Below are 17,722 nucleotides of genomic sequence, written 5' to 3' on the forward strand. Positions count from 1 at the left end.
ACTGCTTTACACGTGGAAAGTAGAAGCTCAGAGAAGTTAAGGGACTTTCATAGGATCACTCAGATTTTAAATGGTAAGTCCAGAAATTTTCACAGGAGGATAATAAGTTTTCATGCTTTTATCATTAGCTTGTCATGAGAATAAAATCAAATCATTAATCTACAAGCATTTTTATAATTGCAACAGTTTTTTATTATTTCTCTATTAAATAAGGAGTATGAAAACCATAAACATGGGCCAGCAAGATAGCTCAGCAGTCTAAAGCGCCTGCTTACCTAAGCTTAGGCAAATGCAGGGACTGCAGTTCGATCCCCAGCACCACATGCTGCTCCAGCCCTGACCCCAGGGCAGGCTGAGCTGGCCCCCAACCCACACACCAAAAAAAAAACAAAACAAAAACAAAAACCACACACAAACATATTTTCATTTATGAATTTAAACTCAAAGACATTGTGAGGCAAACTTATCATTATATGTCTATCAATAGACTGAATCAAGTAAGTTTGATTGTCCCTGAACTTACTCTGTTTTCCTTTTTGGTTTTGGATTTTGTTGGTATTAAGATGCTATATGCAGGACTTCCTGAGCTAAGTGGAATCCAAGACCTGAAATATGTATATGACAACCTCCGTCCACAAGACACAGACCTGGAAGCAACAAGTCATTTTACCAAGTAAGACAAGTGGAAAATGTGTGTGTGTGTGTGTGTGTGTGTGTGTGTGTGTGTGTGTGTGTGTGTGCATGCGCGCGCACGCGCAACACATCTGAGGTGATTTCCAGTTGACCAATCATTGAAGTGAAGCTGCCGTTCCTGAGGCCAGTTTGTGTCCTCCTTCCAAAGGACAGAAGCAGAGCATTGAGCAATGCCTAGCAGAAGCCTTAGTCAGGGTTTCTGCAGCATGCTGTTGCCTGCTAACCAGCCCCTTCATCCAACAGATTGCTCAATAAAAGGTCATTGAAAAGAGCAAGAGCTGACATAAATAAATTGGTTGTTCTACTTGAACTATGTCCAGAAAAACAATTTGGGAAAAGAGATTTATGATGAGAAACCAACTCACTACTTTCATCTGTAAGACAATACAAATACTGGAATACTTGGTCTAAGACCTGTGACTGTCTTCTGTTCCTAATGTATTTTTTATTAAGCGAGTCTGGGAAAACACTAGTGTACAACATGATAAAAGTCTAGGTGGAATAGAATGCCTATCAATTACACCCCAAATCATTGTCCAAAGGGCAGTTCATTTTATAATATAATTTTGAACTTTCCTTTTTGAATGGATAACATAATCCCTAGTGTATGCAAGCTATTCAACTAAATGTCAGCTGTAATTATCCTAGTAAACAGTTTAAAAAGAGAAAAACAGCATTCTTTCTTTCCTCTGACTTCTTAATTGTCAATCTGATTTGAGTCTATTTCTTAATCATTCTAGTGTTTTCAGTCACAAACTTGTAAACAGAGTGTAGGATCTTCTTAGTAGAGTGTATGTTTTTAAACAAAACAACAAATTAAAATCAAACCAGGTTTTATTTTTTATCTTTTTACCTTTCTAGACTACTCAGGGCTAGGTACCACTTATAAGGGTGTAGGAACACTTCACAAGGATGTCTATGCCCTGGAAAAATTTCTCTGGTCTCAGAATCTTCCGTTTCATGACTTTCCCTGGATAGAAAGCACTTGTGGTTGAATAGAAGGAAAATGACAGAACCACAAACTATTAGAGCTGGAAAAAGCTTTTATACTTTATTGATTCTGACAATAAAGAAAAACTGACACTCAGAGAATTACTAGTCATGGGCACAATTAATAGATGAAGCAAGAAAAAGAACTAGGGCTAAGATCCAAGTCTTTTATTCTCTCTGGCCCAAGATTTTTGCAGCAGTCAGTATTGGAAATTATATGACAAATAGTATGAGGAAGCACTTCCATTTAAAATAAAGTTCCTGATACCTAGTTAGTTTTTTTAAAAATTCTACCCTTTGTAGATCCAATATGGAAGTTTGGCAGAGTTTAATTTTTCAGTGTCCAAGTGTCCTTAAATAGCACATTTACCTGTAGAAGATTGTGTGTTTATATCAATTAACAAAGTCATTAATACTACTTTACAACTGACTACGGTCAAAGACATTGGCTTGAATACTTTGGTAAGTATTTTAGGCCCACTGCTTCCAGACTCAAGAAATTTCAAGTTATCTCAACAAAGGGTGATGAGTGTCTTGCGTGAGAAAATCCCGGGAAAGGCTCACAAGTTGGCCTTTGAAGAGCAGAAGGACATTTGTCAAGAGTCTGGGAATTACTGGAGCCCAAGGTAGCTTTGGGAAACACATCACAGGAATTTATCCTTCACTGCAACTGCCCATGCCTGGTCAGATGAGTTCTACCCAGGGTCAGTGGGTTTACTTGATATCAAAAGAGCCCCCACAAGAAAGGATCTGCGTGCAGCTCCTTTCTTTGACACTGACTGTTGTGTCAAAGGGATGGGCAGGGGAGGAAGAGGAGTTGCTTGAAAGGAATCAGAGAAGGTAAAGGAGGAGACGCATGGTTGGGCTGCAGGACCTGTGTCTGAGCTGCATCACTGTTTAACAATTACAGACCTGCAGTTGACTAAGGGTTCCTCCCACCACTTAAAAAACAAGAAAAGCAATGTATTCATTAGGATGAAAATAGCTCTTTCAAACCCTGGTGATTAAAAAGCTGCTTCAGGTTTTGGCCAAAGGGGGAAAAAAAAATGTGAATTGCTTTGTGTGTGACAGTCTCATCCTGCTGTCCCCCTGCTTCCTGCGACAGGCCCAGGTCTGTAAAGAGAGCTTGCTCTGGGTAATTCATCTCCTTTTCCCATTGGAGAGGAAGTGGAGGAGGTCAAGAAGTAGAACCAAACTGGTCGCCTCCTTGCAGAGAGCTACCTCTTGTCACTGCACTTTCACGCCCCTGCCAGGCTGTACCCTGACACCTACAGGTGTTACATAGGACACTATAGTCCCTTCTACAATACAGCACAGAGCATTTTTGGAGAAAGGATGTGTTCTCCATTGTAGTATTATGCAGGTGGCTACATAAGCTAGACCATGTCGTCCTTCTGTTTAATGTTTCTTCACTGACTGTTTCCCAGCTAGACCTCTGCAGTCTCACCTTTTTCCTTTATTCCCACATCAATCTCTCTCTGCCATATCATTTTTTAATTTGCATTGATTTCTGATTTGCCTATTCAATTTACATATAGAGTCATAAAGTCTCCAGTGGTGAGGGTGTGGGAGGTCTGATCTAATGATCTCATCCATCGCTGATACCTTGGACCACTAGTTTCTTCTCCATGGAAGCTCTCGCTATTCTAATACTCACTAATTATTTTTTCTCAACAAATTCAACAGAATATACCATCTTTCCTGCTATAATTATTGCTGAATTATATATTATCCTGTATATCACCTTAGTTAATGTATTAGTCAGTTATATGACTGTCTCCCAAGCAAAAAGGGGACATTCCAACTTCCCCACTTCTCAGGATATACTAAGGGAAACACTCCTTAAATAACAAAAACAACAACAAAACATAATCTTTTTCTTTTTTTTTTTTTTTGTACTAGGGATCCAGTTCAGAAACTTGTGCTTGTCAGGCAGGCAATTAAGCTGCTAAGCTATCTCCCTGATCCCAGAAAATACAATTTAAACATCCAACATTAAGTATATTAAAACCCCATAATAATAGTTAATATCTAATGTAATGCCTCTTATGTGAAGCTCTAAGTGTTTTTTGCAGGAATGTAATGTTGGTATTTGTCATAACAACCCTATGAAGTGATAATATTTTATCTATATTTTTACAATGATGAGCTGAGGGATCTGAAACAAGTTAAACAATTTGCCAAAGCCTACTATGGACAGGAAGCAGAGTCAGAATTGTAATTTTGGGGCTTCTGCTGCAGCACACAGGGTCTCAACCACCATCTGTATGTTCAAAGCCACCCCTGCCACCTGCAGGGTCACATGTGAATTATTTCATAATCCACACTGCTTTGGCTGCTGTTTATTCAAGACATACCCCTTGCTCTTTCTCAGGCACTAATCCTCATATCCCAAATACTCATAGTGAGCCATCAAGAGAAGTCCCCTGAGGGTTGGTTTCCAGACCTACTTTAATTCCTGCCTTTGGAGCCCCTCTGGGATAATTTTGCTAATTACTCTGAAAGTCACCTGCCTTCCTTTCTCTAACTTGGCCCATTCTTGGCTGCCTTGATCCTTTTATTTTCTGCTCAAAGAACTTTCCCATGAGAATTATTGTCCCTTAACATCCAAGAGTCTGTCACAGTTTATTCTAAGGTCTCAATTGTATACTTCTATTTTTATATGTGATTTAATGTGGATATAGGTTCTCTTTTCAATTTTTCACGCAGTTCTTACATATATGCATATATATGTATATAGTACGTATAATTATCTAATATTTACATATAGTTCTGAGAATCATTCTACCTAGAATGATAAATAATAGGTTAAAGAAGGTCAGGAAAATTATTGTGCCTATGATTCTTGCCATTCAAGAAAGATTTCTGTCATCTATTCTTTGTATATTTTACATTCCTAAAAGAGATTCTATAACATTCCTTCTGTAAATCCTTAAACAATGACTATAGTAAATTTATAAAGAATAGCTAGGCTAATTATAAACAATAAAGTAGATTTAAAACAATATCTCCTGATTCAAGTGAATGATTAAAAATATGTGTGTTTGTATCCAGTCCTCCCTGGGCATGTGTGGGGATCTGTTCCAAGATTCCCCAAGGGTACCAAAGGCCATGGGTGTTCAACTGCCTTGTAAAAATGTCACAGTGGGTGCCTTTAAGATATGCACATGCTGGGTGAATGATTTAAATCATCTCTCAATTTATAAATATACAGTATGTCTTATGTATATAGCTGTTAAACTCTAGTTTAATATGTAAATGTGCCACCCACAGATACAAAAATTTGATGGTACTTGTACATGTAAATAATATTGTTCTCTTTCACTATGTTCTTTGAAATCATGTGGATTTACAAATTAGGAAGTAAGCATTTGCATTACAGACATATAAACGTGGAAAAAGAAATCAGATTCTGTAATGGCTCCATTATTGATCTTGATACTTTGATTACCTATCTATGTATCAGGCTATCTACCTATCATCCATCCATCCATCCATCCATCCATCCATCCATCCATCCATCCATCCATCTATCCATGCAGCTAGCTAGCTAGCTACTATCTATGAGAGAGTTCCTATATACTTAAACTCTATACTTAAACTCTTTATTTCTTTGTTCTGAGAGTCTGTAAGTATTTTATAGCACTCTTTATCCTGATATAAATACTAAATTCCATATTAAAATCAAATAAGGAAATCCATGCTCTCACCACCCCCAGACTCCCAGTGAGGACGAAGGCATCTGAGACAGCATGTGTGGCTTTCCTAAGTACTCTGTCCTCACCACACTGTCAGCATTAAGAGACTGCCCCTCCTGACCCTCTTAGAGAGAGGCTTGAAAAAAGAAATTGTTTTTCTTGTCTCGCTGAGCATGATGAACAGTGGAGGATTCTGCCCACGCCTGGGTACACACATTGTGGATCTCAAAAGATTCTGAGGATTCTGACTCCATGGGCATTAAAAATTACATCATTATCAGAATGAAACTCAAACTGGTTTCTGGCCACACAGTTTTTCATGGCTTTATCAGCTTCTCTCTCTTGCTTCGCTTGCTTCCTCTCTGCTCCCCTTCCAGCTGAGCACTGTTGACTAAAATCAAGAAAGTATCATGACTCAGTCCCCTGCAAATTGATACTCTCATGGATAATCTCTGCAGAACCCACTGCTAGGCAACAGAGGAAACTATCCATTAAAATGCTGCCCAAACGGGTTATTTCAGACATTTCCATCACCCCAAAACCTCAGGTTAGCTGTCCTTAGAAACAGATAACCGACTTCACAGACCAGACTGGAATGATTAAGCAGACCTCTCCGCCTACCTTCCCCTCCCACACACAGATAGTGATTTGCGCTCCAGCGATTTCCTTCTGCAAGAGTGACACAGGAAATTTTCTATGTATTCACAGAGATCCGTTTGGCCTGCCATGTAGATTCTCTAGTTCTCTAAGTTCCACTGCTCTTCGGCTAAAATGGAAGTAAGCTTGGAACAAAGCAAAACTCTAAACTTTAAAACAAAAAGAAAAGAATTGTTTGAATTTATGAGCTATTTTGGTAGCAAGAGCCTGAGATTCCTTTTTTTAAATATTTTTTTATTTTATGTATTTGGTATAAGGTCTATACTACACGGCATGTGGTACCAGGGATCGAACCTGGGTTCCTGAGCTTGCCAGGTGCTTAGTCCACTGAGCTATCTCCTGGCTGAAGAGCCTGAGATTCTATCTGGTATTTTTAGAGGAAGGATATACAGAACCCAACTGTAATCCAACAAATGCCAAAAACCAATAATATCTGCCTAGTTCTTAATAAAAGCACATTTCTACTCTGTCTATACCTGCCTAAATATTTTCTGCTTTTCTCTGCTTATTGTGCAGTGTTTTCCAATATACATTCCAAAGAGAGAATCTAACTTACCTCGTCACCTAGTGTTTTAGGGTCCCTGTTCTTTTTTCAAAGCCACTGTGGATTATGTTGCCTCGTCTTGAGTCTTAACTTGGGCCATCCCTTTCCAAAGAATGGTCTCTAGATGATTCCATGAACTTTGTCCTTTGGAGAGACAATTTTAGGATAGGCTGCTGGGCAGAAAATCCCATGACTGCAAGAAGCATAACCCTGAAGCAACTAGAAATGTTGGTAGCATCAAGTAGGGTGAACCTGGACCCTGTGTCATAGGCTTAGGATCCAAAGTCCCTGAGCCACCAACAGTTTGTCGACCCAATGCCAGAAATTCCATGTTCTCTGATTCCTCCATATTTACTTCTTAGGGCGGGACAGTGAGATATGACTATGTATTAAAACATAGTTCAGTGGTTTTATATTTGGTTTCTCTTCAAAATTAATAAAGGGCTTAAGATGAAGATACAAATATTTCAATTCATTTACTCTTGAATTTTATTTTTTTATTTTTTTATTTTTATTTATTTATTTTTTTTTTTTTTGAAGAACCAGGGATTGAACTCAGGCCCTTGTGCTTGCCAGGGAAGCACTTATTCCACTGAGCCATCTCCTTGGCCCTTGAATTTTATTTTTGTCTTTTGCAAGTTTCCACCTCCTAAATTGTTGTAACTCCATGAGAAAAGGTCCATGTTTCCTTAATTGTAGCTTAGCCACCAATAAGTGACAGCAACACTTAGAAAAACAAAATAAAATCTAGAGTAATTAACTATGAAGACAACCAACTTTTCCTAAGTTTGGAAAACAGATTCTGAGAGAAAAGAAAACTAAAACATGTGTTTCTCCTCTCACACAAAAATTTTCATTATTTTTTAAACTTAATTATAATAACTGATCTGAACAATATTGACTTTATAAACTTTGTCTTAGCCTGCATATACAGTAGCTTTTTAGAACATCTGTACCCTCTATGTCACATAGAGAGTCAGACTCATTTTGATACTGGATTGCTTGATTGGTGTCTTAAATTTCTGCAACAGAAAACCATCTAATTTTGAATGATGTGTTACACTGATAGTTTGCCCAATTTGCTTAAATATCAAGTCAGTATACATTTTAACTACTAAGCAATAAAGAAGGATATTTTGAAATATTTGGGATACTATTAGTGTAAAGGTTAAAAGCATTTGAAAAGTTTAATGTGCCCACCAAAGGCACCCAAAGTCATTAGTTAAAAAAGATGACTAGTCCAGATGGCTCTGCTTCACAACCACTATGATTCACTCAACACTTCCGTGCATCCGTGTTGCCGTACTGCTACTCTTGACCAAATGCATCACACACAATTGTTATATGCCAGTGACTTAGAGGCAACTACGCTAAAATGATTTACTGTTTATAAGTCCATTTTGTCATGTTTTAAAGAATTTTATAACCTCAATTATAACACCACTTATTGCTATTGATTTTTCTATATCGTTGCATGCTGAGATTTATTTTCTTGTTTTGCTTAGGCTTTCATTTAATACCATCCATCAAATAAGCTTGCTTTGACAGTGGGGATGGGAACCTGGAGAATCATTTCACTGGCATATTACTTTTTAGATTATAGGAATAAGCTGTCAACCTTTCTGCCATTCTTTCATTCCATTTGATTCCATTTGCTCTAATTTGGTCAATTTTTGCAATGTGCCTCCATAAGAAAGCTTAGGAATGCCTTATTCATAGTCAAAGAAGTGGAACCTGGAATTGTTATTCATATGCAGTTGAGAGTATTGGGTGCCATTTAGGTAAGACTCACTGACTGTAGCAAGAATCCTGAAGATTTGAAATCTGAATATGAAGGAGAGCAAAGGCCTTTAAGGTTTTGTTTTCAGGCCAATTTAACTGTAATAGAGGGCTAGGGAGATGGCTCAGTAGAATAAGTGCTTGCCTGGCAAGCACAAGGGTCTGAGTTCAATCCCCGGTTACACCAAACAAACAAAAAAAAAAAAACCCACTAACTGTAATAGAAATAGAGAGGGAGGAAGTAAGAGGGAGGAAGAAAGAGAGAGAAAGAGAGAGAGAGAAAGAGAGAGAGAGAGGAGAAAGAGGAGAAAAAGGAGGAAGAGGAGGAAGAGGAGAAAAGAGAGAAGATGAGAGGAGGAGAGAGGAGAAAAGAGGAGGAGGGAGGGGACAGGGAGGGAAAGAGAGGGAGATGGGGAGAGAGTCTAAAGCTGTCCCTTGATCTAAACATCATGTACTCTCTTTTAGAAATTCCACAGCTTAGCTCAGATCAGCTTTTAGTGAACCATCAATCCATACCTTTTTTCTTTCCCTTGTATATCTCTGTAGTTTGCTATCTTTTGGACTCATATACATTCCATTCTTTATTTACTAGCACCATATTTTCTGAAAAAAATCTTCATACTAGTGACCCATTTTCAAGAACTTTATTACTTCATTTGATTTCATCAACAATGTAAAGGAGCAAGATCGAGCCATCAGTTGTGATTTTAGAGATGCGATGATTCCACATTCTAAAATATGATTCTCTTAAAATTATCAGCAGAATTTTTGAGTTCATAGTAGAACCATGTTGATTTCTTACATAACTGGTGTTCTTGTAGAAGTATAATCATGTCAAATCATATGGAAAGAAAATTCTACATGTGAAATTTCTAGTGGCCCAATAATATCAGATAGATATAAATATTCTTTAACATTTTCAAAGTAGTTGAATAATCATAAGAAAAACATCTGCATGGTTATGCCAGTGTTTCTCCAACTGGGGTACCATGTTGTCAAATTCACAGGCAATACCATGCATATTATTTTTGGGGGGTTTATTTTATTCAAAAGATTAGAACATAGAATTTTTTGTTTCATGTGTACATATATACATGTTGCATACACTTGACCTCTATCATTTTAAAAACAAAAATTCATAAAAAGGAACTTTTTGTTATGTACCCAGAATGAATTAGTAATGATTTTTTATTTAATTGATTTTGAAATAACACAAATTTTTGTTAATATATAAGCATTTGGGAGCCAGGAAGATGGCTGAGTGGAATAAGTGCTTCCCTGGCAAGCACAAGGGTTTGAGTTCAATCCCTGGTTCTGCCAAAAATAAAAAATAAAAATAAAATAAAATATAAGCATTTCAATATGTTTTGATCTACTGTTTGTAGATAAAATAAGATATTTTATTTATTTATGTGTAAATAAAATAAGATAAAATAAGAATTATCTGGTAGTATACATGTTATAAGCTTGAGCATAAGAAAATGTCAGTTATTTCAGAGATTACAAATTGTGACCAAGTTGTAAACTTCGTCTTTCCCCAGATTACATTACAGGTAACTCAGAAAGCTGGATGTTTAGTCATAATCCCAGGGCAAAAACAAACAAAGAACAATATGTGTTTATTGCATTTGAAGATCACTGTGAAGAAATGAAATTTGAGATTTAGATACAGAGAGTTGTTTGTAGGGGATGAGTCCCTTGACTCTCCTATTGATGGATGATAAAATAAATGTCGAAGGTAAACTGTGTTTGTCAGATTCCCTGTTGCTGAGACAAAGTGTGTGAAATCCACAGTTTAACAGAGGATGGCTCATAGTGGACAGCTCTGCATTCACGATAGGACGTGAAGCTTAAGAACTCTTAGACCTCTTTAGACAACATTCCTTGACAGCTAGAAATACAGTACCTCCTCTCTTTCTGCCTAAGGCCTATTTTTATGGAGAAATGAAAAGATGCCTTTCTTACTGTGTGTACCACCTAGGAATTACACACTAAAAAATATACTGGATCATTTTTCTACTTATGAAAAACTGAAAGATTGTTCATTATAGAAAATCCCCAATGAGAGCAAAGGCTTTGAAATCGGATGAGCATGGAGGAAATTCTTTAGTTGCTACTTCCTAAGTGAGATCACCTTTGGTATGCACTTAATCTCTTGGATTTTTCTCACCTATAATGAAAGTAATTTTACTACTTTTCTCAAGGATGCAAAGACTCACATTTAGTTCAGTATCTGCTAAAAGATATATACTTCCTGAGGGCAAAACTTGATCTCTCTTCTACACCTCCATGCCGCAGCTCTCACATCAATGCCTAGCAGTTAGGATAGATGTACACCTGCACTGTCTTAATTCAGTGAATAGAGAGATTTGTTCTAATAGTGTCTGTGGACAGGATATCATGTCTGCATCTTGTACAATGAATAACCACTAAGACAACAATATGCAATGTATTAATTATTGAAATTGTGCTACTAATCGGTTTTGAAGCTGTCTCATTGCTATTTGTTTCTCAATAAAAATATATTTTTTAAGTAAGAGCTAAAAGTACTTATCAAAACCACCTGGGGGTTTCCACTAGGAAACTTTAGAGCTTGGCTCATTCTGCTGCTGCCGGGGACCTGTAATATAAGGATACTCCACATAATCCTGTTAATGCTACCATGAAACAAAACCAATCAGAGCAGAACAGAGACCTAAAACCTTCTGCTCTCAAGATACCAGTTCCACATGGGGTGATATTTAACACTAGAATTTTGTCTGATGGGTTAAGTCTGACACCTGAGAAAGAGGAGATGGATTTGGATGAAAGTGACTGTAAACCAGGAGGCTCCAGACTTCAAAGACCTTGACTGTAAGAATAAGGCAAGGCCTGGACACAGTAGAGATTTTGTAAGCATATTAAAATAATTAAAGATTTAACATTCACAGACACAGGTTCTTGAGATGTGACTACATGCTAACGTACTACTCCAGCTCATAAAATGTGTTCAATTAATGAATGGTTGTGTCTCTATAAATCATGATTAGTGTTAGAGTATTATCATCTTTCTGACTCTAAAAATGCTGATGAAGAAAGAAATTAATGTTTTGTACTGTCATGTGTTCTCATAAATCCATAAATTTGAAGAACATCTTTAGAAATAATGCACACTGTGGCAATGAATAATGGTATCAGAGTCATATGTTAACTTATTTAAAAAACTTTGGGCCTAGATTGATGAATGGTAATGGAAAATTTTGGAATTTATTTTAAAAAGTCAAAGACTAGAATAAGATAAATGAGCTTGAATTTGTATAAAATTGAGTGGGAAATTATTAAACATTATTGAACTACATGGTTAATAATAAGGACGTGGTAGATTAGTTGTGATAAAGGCATTGATGGTATATTTAATAGATACTAAACCAATAAATTCATGCTCAGTTATACTTAACAGTTACTCCTCTTAGAAAACTTTGGTACCCTTAGAATAAAAGCAAACATGTGAATATCAAACATTTAAAAAAATATTCAAAGTATTGGATTTAACCAGGGCCTCCTAACATGCTAAGCAACACTTCTGCCACTGTTTCACCTTCCCATTCCTTTTTAATATTTTTTATTTGATTCAGGGTCTCACTAAGTTGCCCTGGCTGACCTCAAACCTGTCTCAGAATAGCAACAAATTATCAAAGTTGTTATTTCTGAGAGGGACCACTTTCCTTCTATGGCAGAAAAAAAGGATCTTTCAATTTACTTTGAAATTTTAGTATTGCTTGATTAATGTATTATAAAAAGTTAAGTATTTAGTAGCCTTAAGTCTCCATAAAAAGACAGATTAGCTAGAAAACCAAAATGTAAAAACTTGAACATCTACAAAAAAAAAAATGAAGAAAGTATGTTTCTCAGCTTTTGTCACTGTGACAAAATATCTGAGAAAATTCAGTGGGAGGAAAGATTTATTTTGCATTCTGGTTCAGAAGGTTAGACTTTGTTCATCTGGTCCCATTGCTTTGGGACAGAGATGAGGCAGAAAAATCATGGTGGAAGGTGTAGAAGAAGGCTTTCACCTCATGGCAGCCAGGAAGTGAAAAGAAAAACAGAACCGGAGCCTATGGAAGCAGGCTAATGGTCTTATTTTTGCAGTGTTCCTTTTCAATACAAAAAAAGACAATAAAAACAATGTTTTACAATATTCAGAAGCTAAAGACCTCATCCTCTGTGGAGCATTAACTCACCAAAGCATATGCTAGAATTATTTTTCTAGAATGGTACCAGATAGATGAATCATCTTGACTTCTTGGGAATTTGATGTCAAGATAATGAACTTTTTGCTGTCAATCTTTCATGTGGCAAATTCTAGGCAAAAAAGAAAGCAAAAGAGAGCCATCTTCATTTGGGAAAATATTAACCCAGAGAAAGTGGTTCAGTAAAGGTACATTAGAGGACAGAACTGGGATATTTAATTGAAGTAGAGTTGACACAGTGATAGTCAGTTTTCCGTTGCTGTATCAAAACACTTAAGAGATTAAACCAAGGGGACAAAAGGCTTAATTTGCCTCAGGGTTTCCAGTCTGTGAACTACTGGCTCCATCTGGGGGGCCCACAATGAGCCAGAAGCATCCTGGCAAAGAATGTAGCAGATGAAGTTTGCTTATTCACAGCAGCCCAGAAACAAAAAGATCAAAGAGCCAGAGCCCATGTTGTAGGCTTCCTCCTCCTGCTTTTATCCCATCCAGGCCCCCAGCCTACTGGACAGTACTGCCCATATTCAGGGTGAGCAGCCCACCTCAGTCTCCCGTCCTACTGGTCAATCATCTCTGCAGAGTCACAGGCACACCAAAAACTGTGCTTTTACCATGCAATCAAATAGAGAATCAAGACTAATCATCACACAAGGGATCCCCAAGAACCCTAACACAAGTGGATGAAGGCATACCACTGACAGTTATAAGACTTGTGTGGTGTCCACATCCACAAGGAGGAAGTAAGAGAAATATTAAGTCATTCAAGGGACTCCAGGTAGGAACCTACAGAAAAGCAAGCACACACTCACTAGGAACCAACAGGACAATCTGAGAAGTGCACTGACCCTTGGAGGGACTTTTGAATCCTTCAGTCCACAGAGAAGGCAAGGTGCTATATCAAACCCAAAATGTGTACAGCAGTCCATTTCTCTCAAAGAAAGCTGAAGCTTTCTTCCGGGAAAAGAGGAGAAGGTAAAACACAATCCAATCAGAGGACAAAAGACCATAGGAACAAAGGGGTGGGGGTGGGGGAAGTCCAGAAAAAAGTGCAGGGAGGGGCACACAGGAAGCATATCTCAAAAGTTTTTAGATCATTATATGATAGAAACAGAAAAAAAAAAGTTCAAGACAGTACAAAATTTCCTACTTTTTCCTAAAAGTCAAGAATACTAATTTTGTGTTAATGTGAGAAAGTGAAACAATGATTCAATGACATACAAACTTATACCAAGGAAAAGAACAGCATAATACAAAATAACATTATCCCTATAGTGAAAATGTACAGGAAGACTACACACACACACACACACACACACACACACACACACACACTTCAACTGTACCTTTATATTTCAGTGTAGTTTTAAAAAACTTAAGAATTAAACACATGAAGGAAAAACAGTCTAAAGAAATCAGAAATAAGATGACTGAACCCAAAAAAAAATTGTAATGAAAAGAAAAAAATAGAAACAATGTATTAGAAGGGAACATGGTACACATAAAAACCTACCAACAGCGCTCCAAGAGAAAAAGGAAATGAAAAAAAATTAAAACTAAAAAAGAAAAAATAAAGACAATGATGATCAATACACATAACAAAAGTCCCCTAAAGAAAGTCAAAATGATATATATATTAAAACTGCATCCAAATTCAATTTTATATTTAGTACAGTATTTATAAACATCAGAATGAACAAATCTTTTCTGAAAATGAAAAATTTCAAATTATATATTGAAAAGGCACTTTTCTTATTCAGAATTGTCCAAAATAACCAATACTGAAACATTTCTTAGAAAAATTATAAACACTTAAGAAAAAGAAACTTCCTTTAAGTACGCAGGTAATAAGACTAATTCATCTACAAGAAAAAAAAGTCTGCTGTACGTCATCAATTTAGGGTAGTAATCCTTTATTTGGAGGAAAATCTGTATCCTCATGGCACTCCAAAATGAAATCATAAGCAGAGGAGCCTGTGTACTCAGCTTGGCCTTCAAGTACTGAGAACTCATACTATTCTCAACACACAAGAACTCAGAAACTCATTTATTTGAGCATTTCTTGCAGAACTGACTAGAGCATGAATTTAAGGTAATCAGAATGAGAAATCGGAAGAACTAGAGCATCAATTCTGAAAAACAGTTCATGACTAAATGGTTATGAGATAGATGGGCACAGTGTGGATAGTGTGCATGCCGTACAATTCAGACTGGTTCTACAATAGGTAGAAACAGAGAATAGAAAACACAAAGGAAAACTACAAAGCATGCTGTTTGCTTATAGTATTAACTGGAATTAAAAGGGTAATCTCAAATATCACATACTGGAGAAGAATAAATGAATTTAGCTAATTAAAAGATTTTTCGTAGTAGTCAATCAATAGTAACCAAAAGGGAGGAGACATTCTATAAAAATGTAATATAAGAAAGCAAATTTTCATTAACACACAAAGCTTTAAAAAACAGGCACCAAAACCAATAATAAAACAACAGGGGAAAAAAATCATAGAATAAAAAGTTTCTATAAAATACTTGTCTATTATGTGGTGATACAGAATGCTACTTTTTCCTCCAAAATGATCTGAAAAGGAACACAAATATATAAAAAGTAGATTTCTATTTTTTCATTATTTTATTGATAAACAAATAGCAAAGAGACAGTTTCAAATCAAATCGCTAGGACAGTTTCAATAATCAACACACTATACATTCTTCTTAGTGGTTAATTGCTGTACAAGATGTGGACTTGAGATCCTATTTACAAACACCATTAGAACAAATAATTCTACTCATGAAGAGAATGTAACTATATATCTATCCTAACCACTTTGAATACACAGATACAAAATGGACATTCATCTGTATACCCTTTTTTGGTTAACTTCCATTATTTGAATATTATAGGTGTGTAAACTCAGCAAAATATTCTAAAAGAGTCCAGTAGCCCATAATAGCATTGGGTCTTCTGTTTAAATGGCAATGTCAGAAATTGTTGACCTGAGTCCCCCACAGCTCAACATAACAGCATGGCTTTACTTCCTATATTTTGTCTTCATACTTTTCTACTGGATGGTTAAGACCAAGGTAAAGCAGGACCTATGCAACGAGCTGCAGCTTTTGGGCCTGAGAAGGTCAATGAAATCCCCTCAAGATTTATCCTGAGACCCTGTACCTCAGATTGTAGAACTTTTGTCAGTGTCAGCCTTGTGGATGAGTCACAGCCATTGCTTGGCCAATGTGCTCTCTGGGAAAGCCTGAGAGAGTGTTTTCTCTCCATGTGACTCTCCTTAGGCACACTCTACATCATCGATCACTTTCTTCTTTGGCCTCATAATCTCCTTGATCAGAAAATTTGGGACACTACCGAGGTACATGGCATTACAGTACAAGTTCTCATGTGTCCTGAGTCTTAATTGACCTTAGAAGGCTAGGGCCAAAATGTTGGCTTTCCTTGCAGCCATCCTTTTGCTCTAATTTTGGCCTGCAAACTTAGGTTGTTAACCATCCAGAAGACAAGTTTATTGTTATTATCAAACAACTTAGGCTATTAAGCTTAACCTCACTATCTCTCTGCATATCAAACATCTTAGGCATAATAAGGAACAGGTATTTTTCATCAAGTATTAATATATTGAACTTTATGTCCCTACATAATATGATAAAAAACATTTAAAAATTAGATTATATTTTAAAAATAGGATAAAGAATTATACTTCTCATGTTTGCACATAAGTCCAAAAATCTCACCATATACAACCTTGAAGCAGGACAGTCCCACAATATTCCTTTTCCTGTCTCTTGCTTTCATTCACCACCCCCTTCTTCTTGAACATCCACCTACCCAAGAGACACCTTAGCAGCAACTGGCATGTCATGACAAGCAGCCCATATTCAGAATACCAGAATGACAGGCACTCCAAGCATGAAACTACTATTACAAATTACCATCTGCAGTGCAGTACCTTAGTTCACAAGTATCAGTATATATTGTTAGTCAGGGTGAGAATATTTCCAATTAACTGCTAGGCAAAAAAAACTTCTGAAGATTCTCAGGATCATTGCCTTGCTCATCTTTTACATATAACTGTATGGCTTGACATTATCATGTTTCCTAGTTCTTCTCCTTTCCCTCTCTTGATTAGTCCTTGAAATCCTGCTTTCCTTTTCCTTGTATTATATCTTTCTATTTGTATTTCTTCTTTTGAGTTCGTATACTAGGGAAACTATACGATATTTACACATGTGTGTCTGGTCTATTTCACTTATGAGTATATGTTCAAGTGGCATCCACTTCAATGTAAAGGCTTGGAGTTTATCATTCTTAATAGCTGAATAATAATCCATTGCGTAAAAATACCACATCTTTTTCAACCATTCCTCAGGTGATGGACATCTTGGTTGTTTCCAAGATTTGGCTATCACAAATTGTGCTGCTATAAACATAGGCACCCTATATCACTATGATATAATGATTTCAGATCCGCTGTAATAATTCCCAGTAGAGGAATAGCTGGTTTAAAGGGGATTTCCAGACCAACATTTCTAAGGAGTCTCCATACTGACTTCCATAACGGTTGCACCAGTCTACACTCTCACCAGCAGTGGAGAAGGGTTCCTTTTTCCCCACAGCCTCTCCAACATTTGTTGTTGGGTGATTTCTTTATGATAAACACTCTTTCTGGGGTGAGATGATATTGCAATGTGGTTTTAATTTGCATTTCACGAATGGCTAGTGAAGTGGAGCATTTTTTCATATATTTTTTCTCTTCTTTAATTTCTTCCTCTGAGAAGTGTGTGTCCATTTCAGATGCCCATTTCTGGATTCAGTCTTTAAATTGTGGGGCCCTAGTGTATTTTAGTTCTTTATAGATTCCAGAGAGCAGAGCTCTGTCTGAGTACTTATTTGTCATGATTTTTTCCAAATTTGTAGGTTGCCTTTTCACTTTGTTGGTAATTTCTTTTGACGTGAAAAAACTTCTCCGTTAGAGCAAGTCCCAGTTCTTAATTCTTTCAACTGTTTCCCGTGCGAACTGATTTCTGTCCATGAACTCTTTGCCTACCCCTATGTCTTCAAGAGTTCCTCCTACTTTCTCTTCCAGGAGATTTAATGTCTCTGATTTAATGTTTAGATCTTT

General features: G+C 36.7%; 1 protein-coding gene across 1 annotated transcript in view; it reads left to right on the forward strand.

Annotated features, from left to right (window-relative positions):
• Pik3c2g (phosphatidylinositol-4-phosphate 3-kinase catalytic subunit type 2 gamma) overlaps positions 1–17,722 on the forward strand; it is a 379,694-nt gene that overhangs the window by 284,336 nt on the left and 77,636 nt on the right. Inside the window, exon 30 of the mRNA XM_004626203.2 lies at positions 564–673. Coding sequence (XP_004626260.1) covers positions 564–673 — 110 coding nt within the window. The remainder of the gene's footprint in view (positions 1–563; positions 674–17,722) is intronic.

Source organism: Octodon degus, unplaced genomic scaffold (assembly GCF_000260255.1).
Source record: "Octodon degus isolate 3935 unplaced genomic scaffold, OctDeg1.0 scaffold00012, whole genome shotgun sequence".
Classification (NCBI taxonomy): Eukaryota; Metazoa; Chordata; class Mammalia; order Rodentia; family Octodontidae; genus Octodon; species Octodon degus.